The sequence below is a fragment of the Patiria miniata genome, unplaced genomic scaffold (genome assembly GCF_015706575.1).
Source record: "Patiria miniata isolate m_02_andy unplaced genomic scaffold, ASM1570657v1 HiC_scaffold_26, whole genome shotgun sequence".
NCBI classification, from domain to species: domain Eukaryota; kingdom Metazoa; phylum Echinodermata; class Asteroidea; order Valvatida; family Asterinidae; genus Patiria; species Patiria miniata.
In genome coordinates, this window is record NW_024037065.1 from 8548689 (window position 1) to 8564696 (window position 16008).

General features: G+C 41.5%; 2 protein-coding genes across 3 annotated transcripts in view; both read left to right on the plus strand.

Annotated features, from left to right (window-relative positions):
* Positions 1-695: 695 nt before the first annotated feature.
* Positions 696-7220, plus strand: LOC119734094 (gem-associated protein 8-like). Its single transcript, XM_038207463.1, has 4 exons — positions 696-810; positions 2591-2737; positions 4808-5369; positions 6783-7220. Exons 2-4 carry the CDS (start codon positions 2598-2600, stop codon positions 6903-6905), a joined length of 825 nt encoding a protein of 274 aa, XP_038063391.1. The 5' UTR covers positions 696-810; positions 2591-2597; the 3' UTR covers positions 6906-7220.
* Positions 7221-10615: 3395 nt separating this feature from the next.
* LOC119733798 (protein diaphanous homolog 2-like) overlaps positions 10616-16008 on the plus strand; it is a 54924-nt gene continuing 49531 nt past the window's right edge. The window contains exons 1-2 of one of the 2 annotated variants that reach the window (XM_038207167.1): positions 10616-10845; positions 15283-15459. In XM_038207167.1, coding sequence (XP_038063095.1) covers positions 10810-10845; positions 15283-15459 — 213 coding nt within the window. In that variant the 5' untranslated portion in view covers positions 10616-10809. Of the gene's footprint in view, positions 10846-13599; positions 13694-15282; positions 15460-16008 lie in introns of those variants that run through there. The other variant, XM_038207168.1, reaches the window with a different exon arrangement.

Below are 16008 nucleotides of genomic sequence, written 5' to 3' on the forward strand. Positions count from 1 at the left end.
CATTTGGGAAATCGGTAGGCCTATATTGGAAGTACCATTTTGAGCAGTTTAGCAAAGCACGCTACACAGTCTTTCATTCCCTTGCATGAAACTACACTGCAGCAGAAGCGTTGTTTATTCTCACAGTAGGCCTAAAACAGCTCAAGATTTTGTGAACTGCTTAAATAATACATTTGAAAATTTTAATAGCCTAGCTGAACTTTTTAAAGCAAGAAACTTGAAGAAAGGCTAGTCAGAATTTAACAGTTTAATATGTGTCAGTTCGAGATTTTGTCACGGTGTACTGCTTAAAAATACATCTGAACGGTTGCTCAGAATTTAACAGTTATGTGTCAGTTCAGCTTGTCTCTTCAGTTTCATGTGCACGTAGCCTAGCCCAGAGGAATTTGAAAAATATGGGGGTGTGACGCAGTGTTCTTGCGAATAATGTCTTAAAGGGAAGATATTTTGCAAACACCAAAAAACGAATTGATCAAATTATCCGAAATACCTCACGTACTGAATTGTTAGGGACTGACAGTCTAAAGCATCCTTTAAAATCGTGGCTCCTTTCAAGAAAAAATGCATTTTTCCAACGCTGGTCGGCCGACTGTTCCTAATTTTTCATATTTATTTATTTTGACTTTTTCTTTGCAATTGATTACACCTGTTGTTTTGGGATGGATTTCGCATATGCGACATTCAACAGAGGGCGCTATATACCCGGAAGTTTAGGGAACGCGAAAACCGCGTTTATTAGAAGTTTTAGAACTTAGTTAGAAGAAATCAGTTTGTCGAGATTTAGACCCTGGATCTAATCCCAAACTAGCGGTAAGGAGATTCCTTGGCCGAATGCTTTGTATACTGGACATTTTGTAGTGTGTTGTAGATTTAGAAGGGAAATTTGGGAGGTAAAATAGGCGATGTTTACGTTTGTCTAGCCTTGTCTAGTCCGAGTACTACAGTCAATTGACCGGTTCCGCAATTTGACCGGTTCCGCAATTTCGGAAAACTAGCTATCGTTTTCAGGAAGACGAAAACGCCAAGGACTTAAACTTTGGTACCGATGGAAAGGTTATTCAATCTACTTTTCAAAAATGGTTTTAGTTTTAGGATACTCACTTACATTTGAAAATAAATCCCCTACCAGGCTACGACCGTCACTTGCCGTTAACGAACTGCCAAAATGGAACGCGCACGGAAGCGTGATTTCATGTTTGTCGGCCTGCTACACGATTGTTCAGGGGAATTAAATCATGGCCATAGATGCAACTTGTTTGGAAATTATTCATTATTCCACCATACAAATATAAGATTTGAAGTCTTTGATTTTTTTTTTCTATACCCACCAGAGTAACTGCTGGTCGTTTGGCCGGTTCCGCAAACGCATTCATACTGCCTATACAATACACTGGCCATGGTGTGACTGTATTAACCAGTGCTGCTATTGATGACAAGTATTTTTAACATTTGGACATGGTCGGGCGATAGGAGATCTAAAACTAAACATGCTAAAAGAGATTTCTACGTGTACATAGTGTTACCGCAAACCTTCACTAGTTTAGAAGGATTTGATTTGAAACATATTTAAAAGTTAGCTTATTACAGCAAACCTTCACTAGCTTAGGAGAATTTGATTTAAAACAAGATTAAAAGTTAGCTTGTAATGAAATATCCAGCTCTAGTCTCATGACATGGGAGAAAAAAAGAAAAAAAAAACTTCTCTAAAAAAATCCTGGATTTGTCATCCTGGTACCTTTGACATTTGGATAGATCGGAAGTATGCTGTGAAGTAGACCAGTTAACGTGGGGTCAATAACAACGCCACTCTCCAGAGTCGCGTAAAAACACTTGAAATAGCCTACATGCGCACGGGATCATACGGTCGGGTACCCGGACGGCTCCTACTATTTCGCGCGCACATGACTCAGAGTACCAGCGTATCGTGCGTGATCTCAGCAAATCAAAAGTTGTGTTGTACGTTTGTCACGTGTCGCGTAAACATTTTGAGTGTTTTATGCGACTCTTGAAAGTTGCGTTGTTATTGACGCCACGTTTATGGGTCAAGCTGTGAAGATATGCTGCGCAGTGCATCTTGGGACAGTTTGCACGACGATTCTGTGCAGCGCAAAATGTCTGACAATGCATCATGTAGCATATTCCGGCTATTTGTAATAACCTTAAGGTCTATGGTAGTCCAACTTTTACCCAATTGATCTTTCAAAGCACTCTGGTTGGAATTTCATGTATACATGTACATGTAAGTCACATACATGTACCTTTGCAAATTTCTTTTGTTTTTACAATACCATACTTATAGCCATTGAAAATATGCTACGACTGCCATAATAATGATAGCCACTACGTTTTTTTTCTGGTTATAGTTTTGATGGAAAGATTTCCATATACAAAGTTCACTCAACACCCTGTGTACAAACCCTATGAGATTGGACTGAAAAATTCTAAGTGTTTTCTAAGAAAATGCTTGTATTTTCTCACTGCTCAAATTGACTTTGATGACATGAAATTGCTATTTGGGGGCTTGTTAGTCAATACAGAGGACAATTAGTGAACTTCGTATATGGAAATCTTTCCGTTTTGATTAATGCAGCTGCAACATGGACGGCAACCAAGTGCCTGATCTAAGTGAAGCCTCAAGTATGGAAATCACTGAAGGTAATTACGGGGATGGTAGTGATGAATATACGGACGAGCAAAACGAGCAACATGCATGGTACCAACAGCCACAGTTTGGCAGGTAGGCCTATCTATTTTTTTACAGTGTTCAGATCAGTAGCTAGGTCAAGGCGTTCGTCGATAGTGTCCGTGATGTATCTGGCCGATAAGGGGAAGTAAAAAAAAAAACATGCCTCTCGTCCCTGCCCGCTTCCCTTTTGGAGGCCACCTGGATTTTTTTATTATTTTGTATTTTTGAAAAATGCAGTAAAAAATACCGAAAAAGTCCACAAATTCATCGGAAAATAAATACCAATACCAATACCAATACAACTCTAAATGACACTTAAAATATGTTCAGTTCTCTTGTCCAACTTGTCTTTCATTTTAAAAGTGTCTTTGAACAGTGGAACACCAACGGTTGCAGGAAATTTTAAAATGGCGGCCATCTTGAAAAAAAATTAAAAATAGAAAATAAAAAGCCCCGCTTCCTCCTTTTTTTTCAAAAATCCCGGACGAGAATTCTTTTTTTGTTATTCGGCCTAACACAAGCTGCGTGCTATGCACCGACCTCACTGGCTACATTATGCAATCAGTTGGTTCGTCTTTCACCAACTGATCTGCATATTGTAGCCACGCGAGGTTGCTGTGCACGCTTCGTACAGTGCATAGCAAGGGGCTAGTGTTTATGTTAGCCGCTAGATACCATCACGGACACTATCGACGAACACCTTAGCCAAGGCTCGTCAGTGGCCTTTTTTTGTAATCAGAAGTGAAGCGAGGGTTGGGAATCAGAGGGTCGAAAAAGAATGTCTCCCCAGCCACAAAAAAGAGGCAAAAGTAGGAAAAAAAGAAAAGAAAAATAGTAAGAGCAGTCCAGTTTGATTCAAATTCAGTGTATGTGTAACTGTATGCATCGTGAACAACTGCGTCAAAGTGACTTCAAAATGCAGATATATTTATATAGGCCTACATGGTGGTCCACCAAAAACAGATCTGCACACTTCCACTGCCCTGAGGCTCAAACCACCTGTACCAATAGATGGAGAATCCTTTTAGAAGAATTATGATACCAAGATCTCCTGATTCGGTCCAGTAGTTTTTGCTACAGAGCCTATTTTGTGAAGCACACTTCTTTCATACATGTGGGTATAGACCATTATCATGTTGCAGCCATTTGATTTTTTTTCCCATTCAGATTAATGTAACCAAAACGAGGCTGGAGGGAAAAATAGTCTAAATTTTGCACTAAAACATTATCATTCAGTACTGTTATTAGATACAGGGAACATGACTAAAATGGTGGAAGCGTGATATAGGTCTATTATTACATAGCAATCCCTCTATCAATTTGGGCGTTTCACAATGCAGTTCGCCACCAAGAGTTTGCCACGGAGAGCTAATTTTTCCCGGTACATCGTGGGAAATGGTCGACAAATTCGCAGCACGGGACATTGGAAATTGTTAGTTTTTTCTAGTCATTAGTTTTGTAAGCATGATTCGAGTATCTGTTTGCCCTTTTCTTTGCCTTTTATCAATACAGAGTTTTTTTGTAAGGCGGCTGAACGCTATGCCCCAATCTATAACAAAAATTAGCTCGTTGTCTACTGACACTCGTTCAAATGGGCCATGTTTTGTCGACCGTAAACTTGAATAATGGACTCTCCACGGCAAACTCTTGGTGGCGCACTGCATTGTGAAACACCCGAATTACAATGCAAGTCAAATTCCCAGGCGCGGTTTAGTAATTCACGGGGACAAAAAAGACCCCCACCTTGCTTCACAAAATAGGCTCTAGAACAAAACTACTGGACCGAATCGGGCGATCTTGGTTTAATTTTTCTTCTAAAAAGATTCTCCATGCATTGGTATGTATGCGGTTTGAGTTTCAGGGTAGTGGAAGTATGCCATTCTGGGTTTTTTTTTTACCACCCTATATTGGCATAATACAAATGTGAACATAAAAGTTTGTATTAAAATCAGTGCCACCTAGTATACATTATCATTTGACAATAAAGGTAAGCGGCATTGCGTAAAAAATTGAGGTCGCATAAAAGACAGTTTAGGGGATTGGATAATATTTTTTTTCAAGTTTCCTATAAGTGTCCAAACACTTAATTTCAAATTTGAATCATGCTATTTGATTCCCCAGATTTTGGCAACACTACGCAGCTATGCAGTCATGGATGCAGACCTACGCCAGGATGCACCAAAATGGTTGCAGCCGGTACCCCGCCACGGGTTACCCACTGCCCATGTATTGCGGCAGTTATCCGCACTTCCCACCCAATCCCTATCACAGTCAACATTTCCCGCAAAGGACTTCCATGTTCCACCCCCACTGGAACGTGAACAGCCAGAGAGCAGCTCATCAGTATGCAGGCCCCTCCCCCTATTACCATGACAGTGCATCACAACAGAGAACTCATCATCGTGACAAGTGGGGGAGGGACCGTGAATATTTAAATGAGGAAATCGAGGACAGTGATGATGATGACGAGGACAGTGAGGAGATTGAAATCAGCCAGGAGATGCTGGAGTTTTTCCGGACGTCCCAGAAATTCCGAGAGGAGAGAGATCGAGCCAAAGCAGAGGCGGAGAAGAAGTCCAGTGGAGGCAAAAAGAAGAAAAACAATCCCGTCAGGACGGAAGAGAAAAGCGACTGCCGGGCACCGGTAGAAAGACCAGACGAAGGCAGACGAAAAGGCATGAAGGTATAATCAATGAGATTACTACTCAAATTACAGCAGCAGATTTTTTAAGCCTGCCTGGCTTGTTAAGTCTTTCTCATTTTTAGTCTGTCTGGCTGTCCGGGCTGAGACTTGCTTCACTGTAACTCTGCTCAGTACTGAATCCAGCGATAAACTGTTGTAAGAACGAAGACCTCTTGTACTGCCAGTTTGAATTCTGTTGAAATCAGCAGGATACATGTAGGCACTAGCTACACACCTGTAACACTTACTAACATGTACATGTATATGGCCTACTTTCCCGGCCAAAATGGTTGGGACACTTGGAAATTACCTTAGCCTGCCGCGGTCACCCACTCCCCCGCTTCCCCCGGTCAATGTTGTTCTCTCCAGCTGACGGAGCACACGCCGCGCAATGAGAGACAACATTGACAGGGGGCCGGGGGGGTTGGGGGCCCAGCGAGATTTGGCCAGGATTGTAGGTTGCACTGTTGCAGCAGAGTTGTAACGAGTCACTGAATTTTGTGACTCAAGTCGAGTCAAGTTAGGTCAAGAAGGTCAAGTCGAGTCAAGTCGAGTCACAGTGTGTAGTCATGTTGAGTCACAGTGTGTAGTCGAGTCGAGTCGAGTCCAATATTTAGCTCTAGTCAATTTGAGTCACAAATATTTTAACACTACAGGTATATAACAAATAAAGACACAAGATAAAGTCGTATGTTAACAAGAAGCTTTGGCTTCGGGTCTTTTCGCTAATCGCTGACAACATCAAAACTAAATTGCATAAATACCAAACTGTTTCTGATTATATTATTTAAAATCGGGCATGTATCTTTTTAATGTTTAAAAGGAGGGCATAAATTTATCTGGCGTTCAAATCCAAGAGATTGGAAAATGTGTTTAAAGTCCGGTTCCGGGATAGTATTTTGTGGATTCCAGAACCACAATGTGGGAGTCTGAATGTACACGACAAGCGACCGCTGTGCCGCACTGTATTTGCAAAGTGACGTGAACACAAATTTTGCACCGTAAGTCATCGCAAATATGTTTCACAAAGTTTTGCTTTTTTGGACCCGAGTCTTATCAGCCTTCGCTCGAGTCGAGTCTTCTGATGAGGGACTCGAGTCGAGTCAATTCATTTGCTCGCAGTGACTCGAGTCGAGTTGGGCTGTTTACCCTTAGGGACTCAAGTCGAGTCGAGTCACCAAAAATTGTGACTCCAGTCGGACTGGAGTCGAGTCATTGATTCGAGTCATTACAACTCTGGGTTGCAGATGTATTTTATGAATGAATGAATGCAACATGAAAATAAGTGTCTCTAACCTTGAACCACAAAGTGCTTAGGAACGATCTCATTAAACGACTGAGAGAGAAAAGAAACTGTTATTTTTTTTGAATTCATTCCATTTTTACATGTCTCTCATTTTTTGTCCCCTGCAGGTTCTCTACGGAAAGCACACGGCCAGAATTCACAGCATGGAGACAGCGATGCAGATGCAGTTTGATCGCAACTGTGACCGTCTGCAGCCAGCTTTCTGGCCCATTGTGGCCCTCAAAATGTGAAACTACTACCAGATGTAGTATCGCCTTTATGAACTCCACGCAGAAACAGTAGAGGGCGGTGTTTGGCGAGAGCCAGTGTGTGAAGGACACAATGTATATGTGCACGCCATGGTTTTGCTATACTATGAAGAACTCGTACTATTGTGTTCCTGGGCAATCCCATAAATTCGGACTTACATCAGACACTTTATCCCACCTGCTGTTTAAACAGTCACAGACAGTCAAAATGGCCATCCACTTCCCCTGCTATACTTTTAACAAAGGCTAGTCACCAGCAGTCGGATCATATGTCCAGCAAGAGCTGTGACAAGTCAATCTTGGTCAACAGACCATGAACAGACAAAGCAGGCAAGTTGTGGGCACAGCTGGCTTATCAATTACCAACAGTCAAAGCAAAGCTGTATCAAGTTACATTTAGTCCCAGCCAGTCAATCCTGCTTTATGTAGGCTGGGAGCTCTGAACTGTTGAAAACAGTCACTTGATTGATTTTGACTGAGAGGACAACTTGGCACAGAATGTATGTGTAAATAGGAGGGTTGAATTGACACTAACTTCCTAGGGTGATTTACAAGGAACCTTCTTCATCCTTGCAAATCCCAACACCATATGGTAAACTGTGCACATAAACAGTTGGACTCTGTTTATTTGTGGTATGCCTAATCCCATGGCTGGTTGGGGATCGTTAGGGTAGCTGCTGTTGGAAAAGTGAATGTGATACATCACTAATAATTTGACATCTAATGAGTAGAAAGCAATAACAGACCAAAACTAAGGTATCACCACTTTAACGACCTTGTACATCATGTGGTCGGACCTACGCCGACCTAATTGCCCTGCTTTAATTTGGACTTAAAGTTTTCTTGACATGTCCGCTAGGATTTGTACATGAAAACTACTGAGGACTTGGCATCAGGTCTTCAGGTTATTGTTGTCTTCGAGAGGACATTGTTCAAAGTCTTAAGTCTGAAAGGATAACCTTTGTACACAGATGGTGGAGGTGTGGGGCAGCGTAGGCATGACCAAGTTTCTTCAGTGAATGTGGACAAAACTGTGGTGTCGAGCGCTCAACTGTCAATAAAACAAACTCTCTGTTTTGCAAAATTTGGGGGAGGAGGGTGCTTTTGCACATCCATGTAATCAATGCTATTCAATCAAAATGGTCTCCTATGTATGTGTTTCTCAGTTTGCCAAAGCATAGGCTGTCACTACCAGAGCATGCCTGCTTACCCCCCCCCCCCCCCCAAGCTAAATCCCCCCTTATAGCCAAAGCTGAATCCGCCTCTGATAAACACCCCCCCCCCCCAAAAAAAAAAAAAAAACTTGAGACACAAAACAGAAAAATCAGGGGAAAAAACAACACATGCTTGCTTACCCCCCCCCCTCCCCCCTCCCCCACCCCCGACAGCTAACACCTCCGACACCCCCCCCCCCCCTTTCTTTAGCTTGAAGCTACACCTCGATCCGGGTGTACGAAGTTTACCGGTAATTGAATTTTTGTGTCACAGAAGATTGTCACACACAAAACCTAATAGTCGAAAACCAATTAATAAAGGTATTTATTGCATGTGGGTTTTGGAATATTTTCAAATTGACTCTTAAAAGTCAGATAACCAACTTACCATACAAACTTTATTTCAGTCAATTAGATGCATTGGTACAAACACTTACTTCATCGAACTCAAGGGTTGAAAATCGTCTTGGACCACTTTTTTTGAAAGTGAAAAAAAAAAGCACAGTTAGAAAAACACACAAAGGATTTATTTCCCTTGTTCAAGAATAATGTGTGACTTAATATACCGGCTTCGATCTGTAAACTTGATATATAAAAAAAAAGGGCCCAAGTGGTTTTTCAAGTCCTGTATTGCGATTACTGTATCTTTTGAACAAAACATCCTAATGAAACCAACTAAAAAGCATATGGAAGACCAATTATTCTACTCAGCAATACATTAGACCCAATTTTGAATACTACCCCCACTTTTCTGAAAACATGCCCGATGCGACTGTTAGGGTTTTTTTTGTGGGACAACCTGTTTAACACTTGCTAAGGCCACCCAAAAAAGTCTCCGGTTTCTGGTATGCGTGCGCGTCGCCGTAGCCATGCGCGTCGGCAAAATGAAAAAAAAAAATTTCAATGAAAGATGATGTCTCAAAACCGCCAAACTCACTGGTTTGACTGGAATCCTGCTGCTGCACAATTTTAACGTGTTTTTAGATTGGGTTATGGTCGAGAATAAGCTTTATGTGGCCTCTCTGGACTCCCATATATTTGCACTAAGTTTAGTGGGGCACCATTTGCAGTCATCAACACACATTTGAAGCAAAAAAATCAGGCCAAAAAAAAAAAAAGCTGCGTCGCCGCACCACTTTTTGGGCAAGCTCCATACCAGAAACCGGAGACTTTTTTGGGGGGCCTAAAGCAGCTCCATTTAAAATGGCACTTGATTTCAGTTTTGAGATAATATTGCCTGGAAACCCTTCAACTGTATCATTTTCTTTGACTTTGATCTCGCCCAATTTCAGTTGTTAATTGAATCAAATCAGTTGTCGGATTTGAGTCAATTGTTAATTAGTATCTTTCAGCCTCATGTTTTGTATTTGTTGTTAAGCTGCTTTGTTTCTACCATTTTGAAATGTCACGAATAAAGGTTGTTTCCATATGAATCGAGCCAGAATTTTCATCTTGTTTTTGTCATTTACATGTAGCAAGTGTCTGATGATTTTTTTTCTGGAGCTTTTACTGTGGGGTCATTAAAGGGAATGTACATCATTGGCTTTTCCTGTAATTTTCAGAAATGAACTCTTTGAGGGGTTAGTATAATAGATAAAATATTGTTACACTGACATGTTTGAAGTTTTGTGTTCGAAAATGCTGGAAAAACCAAGAAAAAACAAAAATGTTCAAGTAGTCTGGTTCCCTGACTCCACTAAAGGTAAAATGGATCCATTTATAGATGCCGAAAAATTGTAAGGTAAGGGAACCAGTTTAGCTGACCTGCACCCGTTCATGAACATGTAACCAATAAACAAACAAAATTTGGACTGAAGAAATGGTAAATTTTGAGCAGTAGTTGCTAAATAGTTAGGTTTTTCCAACGGTGGTCGGCCGACCACCGTTAGAAATGTACACAAAAATACAATTTTCTTGAAAATGACTTCACACCACCAGGTGCCATAATTTTACAGGATGCTTTAGACTGTCATTTACCAACATCCTAGCAAGGTATTTCGTAAAAACTTGGTAGTTTTATTTTTCGATGTCTGCAAATGTTGTATATTCCCTTTAAATTATGTGGGATATCTTATTCCTTTTCATTAATAACAATGTGTGGTAAAAAACATTTTTGTTAGATTTGATTTTCAAAAAATGGGTGAAGGTTTGAAATGAAGATAATTTAAATGCAACTTTGTCCTCTGCTCCCTGTTGCTCCGTATTCCCCCCCCCCAAAAAAAAAAGTCAAAGAAATGTTGGCTACTAACTACCGTGTTTTAATCCGTCAACTGTTACGCCAAAGCCACATCCTTATGTAAAAGGTTCTAGGTTTAATCTGAAAAAAGTATCTGAAGATGAAGAAAAAAAGGTTTTATTAGTAATAAAGGACCCGCCCACTACGGAGATTTTGCCCATCAACAGAGGTCGCCCTTTGCGGTGACCGTGGATTTTTCTGTTGCTTTCAAACGTCTGACGTGATTGGTGAATTGTGAAGGTCATGACCTCACATCCGACACGGCAAAATACGAAGTGAAGGAAGGGAGGAAAATGGGTCCCTCCCTCGACCGTCAAACTTTGGCAGATTTTTTACGCTTTTAGGCCGATGACTTGTAACGAATCTGCGAACAATTGATGGAGATCATATGAGAGATTATTTTATTTGAACGTTTCGGCTACATTAACCATTTAAAATGGATAGAAAGGACATGTCAAAACGCTCCAGTTTTGTAAGTATTTCTGTTTCCGAATCCGGACATCAATTTGTATAGAAACCGCAATCTCGTCTCGCGAACAACTTTTCCTTATCATCTCAGCTCTGTGACACTGCCACACTCACAGCTTGTGGTCCAAATATATGCAAAATAATCCTTCACACCGTGTGTTTCCTTAGTCTACTAATAATGTCCAACATGCCTGCCTGGCACACAATCTCAAGGAAAATGTGTTTTGAATTTTTGCCATGTCAATTTTTGGCTTGAAAGTTGAAGTTGAACATTTCATTTTGCCAACTTTTGTTTCCTACTTGGCCGATGGCCTGGCCTGCGCTGCCAGGGATTTAGCAGTGTAAATACTAGGCATGCTAGGCTAGCCCCATAAATGTGGCCAATTTAGTGGACTACCTTCAAGGCCATACTTGGAACATGTACCCGAAAATGTAGAACTGAATGAATTCACATCTAGACTTTATTTGTAGTTTATTTACGCTTAAGAAGCACTCTCACCCTCTTTAAAGCGATGGAAAAGAAGTCCTGCCTTTCTCAGACAGCTTTCTCAGACGTCTATTCATGTCATTTCCAGGTTCGTTTGCACAGGTTTGCGTATCTAAATTCCAACAACAAGGCAACATCGAAAAGATCACGCACGTGTTGATGGATCGTTTCTGCTGTCAGTCACGTAGATTTTTAGAGTCAAGGCGCATGTGACAACCTGGACACACACAAAAAACCATGCAAGTGGCGGAGCTCATCGGCTCCGTGTGTAGCCACTCATGTGTTCTTATTTCGTGTCCAGGTTGCCACGTTCGCCTTGACTCAAGTCCACGTGACTGACAGGAGACAGCTCTTTTGAGTGACTGACAGTTTCACCTGTTCACTAACTTTAAACTAATGTTTAAAAAAAAAAAATAGTTTTCATTTTTTAATTGTTTTCCTTGAATTGGTCGATGCGTGCAATTGGTCGAATGTGCCTAGCTATCTGTCGATCATGACGCTTTCGGTCAATCGCGCTGGCACCAGTTGAACACCTTTTCTTTCACATTCGCAGCTCTGGAGGATTTTTTTTTAAAAAGGTAAGTAAAGTCCAAGATAGCTGTCATGATGGACTGATTTTTTTCATAGCGCAGTGCAATTGACCGATCATGCACATCGACCAATCACGCCCAACATATTAACAAGTTGCTGATTTATGGAGTTTTGATCAAGACAGTTGCTTTACAAAATAAGGCCTATAGGACTAGTCAGTAGCAAATATATAGGCCCCATAGAATACTTTAATGGGCCCTGCGCAATACATCATACATAGGCATTAGTTATTTTTAGGACCCCTCTATTTTTTTGCTGTTGTGTATTTTCACAGAAGTTGACGATTGCGCCAAATGCTGAAAATGGCCGAACCGATCCACAAAGGGATACTGTATCCGTTATTTCGTGGATCGGTTCGGCCTTTTTCTACACAGAAAGAAGATTTTATTTTCAGCGCGTGCCAGCATATTGATGTCAATGTTGTGCTCACTGAAAAAAAAATCTCCAATCATTGTTGAGTGCAGAAAAACATGCAAAACAAAATCAGGCCATCTTTACTCACTCTTTAGCAGACAAAATTCTCTAAAATTTTCATGATGTAAAGACAAGGTCCTCAGTATTTCCCCAGCCCAGTTTGAGGTCTCGCTGCGCAAAGAGTGTGCCAGTTAAAATTGGCGTGCAGTGATCGATATGGGACACTGGATTGTTTTATAATCGTGAAAGGGCTTTAACCTGCTGAAAGGATGTGAACAATGAACCGCCTTCGACAAAAAAGTTACAGTCGACAAAAAAGTGGCAACTGACAAATAGGCCCACATGTAAAGCTTTGCAACTTTACGATGAAAAATAACATCACAGTTGTGTGTATCATACATGAGGGTATTTTTTTTTCTGGAATATTCAAACTGGCAAAAAGCTATTTGAATAGGCCTATTCGGTATAAATTCGGGACAGCTGTACTGTACAGCCATGCACACGTAACAGTTTCCAAAGGGCGTGTACCAACTGTGTATATTATGCGCACACCAATGTGCTATTTAATTTACATTAAAAACAGGAAATACTTCAAATGTAATAATACAAACATTTGAAATCAATACTATATTTTCATTCCTGGCCTTGTACATGTACAATGTACAACATGTATACATGTATTTGTGTTACTGGTTGTAGAGACATTTTTTCAGTGTACAAAGTTATTAAACCAGGTTACAAAAATCCAGTGCAGGCCGATTGAAACTACAAGTATATTGTGTGCATTTCCATGGTCTCTGTGGCTCTGATCTTGGTATTGCTGTCTCTTTGAAGTTCTGGTCCACCTATGGACCTTTCAGAGGGAGTTTTCACTGCGAGTTCCCTGGTCATGCTGGTCAATTTAAAAATAAAGCCTTGCCCTTTACAAAATAAATAACCACACCCAGTAAAATGGGACTACATGTTGTACATAATGTGTACATGTTAGATTTTATTTTGTTCTACATAAGTGGAGATGTCTGGACAGTGTTTGCTTTTCTTTTTGAGGGCCCACTGTTGAAACCACATGGTCTTGCCAACGACCGCATGTGCCAATCAGGAATCTTGACCCAATTTAGATTAATTTTTAACGGAAGTTGACAAACAATCGGCAGTTGCCCTCCAGGGATTTGCGGTAGATAAAAGACTTAACGGGCTAGACACCCTGGCTGCATCGGCATGTATCCGCGCAGTACCTATATGTAGAACGCACCTGCAGTTCAGCATTAGTCACAGCGCAGTGTGTGAGTTTTCCATGCACTTGTTGTAGTCACTCATTTTACGTAAGCATGGTCAGATGATGGAGTTCGTGGATTTCATGGTAAGATACATGTAGAATAGTTTACACTTAATCTGTGAGTGCATGGTTTTTGTACCAGTTGTTATAGCAAGTGTTTGATTGTTGGGTGTGGCAGGCAAGTGTTGACCGGTATGTGTACACATTGTTTTTGTGAGTGTACGGTATTTAGTCATATCGGTACAGGTGCATATTTCTGAGAGATCTAACACTGTGGTGAAAACCAATGGCAGTATACTAAAACTATCCATGGCTACTTGTATTGATCCAAATACTGCAAGCCTGATTTTAAGTACATGTAGTAGTAGAGAAGCGCAACAGTCCGTAATCTTCTGAGACACTGTGGAGGATTTTGAAGGATTTGGGAGGGTATGGGTTAAAGGTTTTACTTGAATTAAAGGTCATACCGGTACTAAACATCCCGTGAAATTCGTCTGGCTTGCTGTCATTTAGAAGAAATCAAGAATTTTTTTTGTAAATTTAAGAGTGCTATTGACAAAAAGTGTGTTTCGTGATCAAAAGGTCGTTCATTGTTTTTCACTGTTTCTCAAAAAGTACATGTATATCCCTGAGGTGAAACATCAACAGGTTAGGTTTTCAACTTTCTTCTTTTGATTTAGAGTTTTGTTATTAAATTTTGGGAGACAAACAAAATGCATGAGAAGCAAATGATCCCATTTGCCTTTAATGATTTGTGAGTTGCTTAATTTCACACACACAAACACACTTGTCGTTTTTTGCTATGCTTCCCGAGGATTGGCTTTGTGTTTTCCTTTGTTCCCTGATCTAAACCTTTCCCATAGACTTAGCGTACAAACCTGCATTCGAGGACAGTAGGCACCGTCGTTCGAGGATGAAAGGCCCCTTTGTGCTCCTTTTGTTGTCTGTCCTCGAGCGTAATACAATACAGGAACACATCCACAGTCGTGATTTACTATCCTCATGAGGACCCACCCCTTTCCTTCTTTTGTTCCCTTTTGTTTGTACTCTAACTTTTTCTTGACAGCTCCAATAAGGTTTGTACACGAAATTCTCCCGAGGACTAGTGCCCAGGTCCGCTGGCCCATTGAAATCGCACACACCCCATTGTCCCAAGTCTGAATGGATAACCAACCCACACTCGTCTTTGTAAACTCCGGCAATCGTGGACCCCCTATTGTCCCTAATCCTCATTTCTTTGTTTGTACTCTAACTTTTTAGCAACAGCTCTCATTGGTTTTGTACACGAATTTTAATCGTGGACCCATTGTTTGTGCCCTAACCCTTTTGTCCCTAGTCCACGATTGCCGGTGTTTACATACTCACACACACACCATCATGGACTCAAAGGGAAGTGACATAAAAGATAGATCAGACACTTAAATGCTCCCCCCCCCCTTTAGTTCACCATCAACCCGAGGATACAATTGGTTTGTGCACATTTAGATAAGTCCGTAGTGTGTAGTGCTTCAAGGTACAAGTTGTCCCACACATGGTGTGTCCCACCCTACAGCTTTCTATAGTGGTCACAAGGCACAATCTGTTTACCACACGAAGTTCGTAGACTTCCAACTCCATTGACTTCTCACCGCCTCACTCAGTGTCTTCTCTCTCCATCTTCTTAAATCCCGCAGTTTGGAGGCAAACGCATCTTGACCAAGCCCTCCAAGAAGGCGGAGTCGGGCAACAAGAGGGACCAGCGGCTGCAGTCCCGCCCCTCGGTGGAGGAGGAGGAGGCCCATCAGGAGTATGAACGCATCCAGCAGAGACTCACCGACCAGGAGGTGGATGCTGCCCTGGAGAAGATGCTGGTAAGAAACATTCGGGCTGCTGGGCCCAATTTGATGAAGCTTCTGAAGCAGAAAAATATTGCTTAGCAGATTTATGTGCTGAGCCTGAATCAGCAGAGCACCAGTCACAACTGTACACACATTGGATAAGATTTTGGCTGGTGACCTGTGTTTGCTAAGCAAAATGCGAAATGAAGCAGTCACTGCGAAATATGCCGAAGTTGAAATAGGCTAAACTTGTGTGAATTTGGAGTGCGAAAACTAGCCGTGGCCTCAAAATATTAGCATTCTGGGTCGCTGTTGCCCTGAGTGTGACCTCTCCTCTCCCCCTCCTTCCCTCCTGCCCTGCCCCGCCTGACTTGTGATTTAAACGTTACCCTGATGCAAATTCCATCTTATGAATAGTTTCATTGCGGTACCCGCTGCTATATCAGATTCGAACCTTGCCAGCCGATCCCGGCAAGCTTAGTGGTCGGGTAGTGCAGTGGTAAGACGTCTGCACTAGTTGGCAGGAGGTCGTGGGTTCGAGTCCCACCCAAGTGATTTTTTTCCTCACTTTCGCTTGGGCTG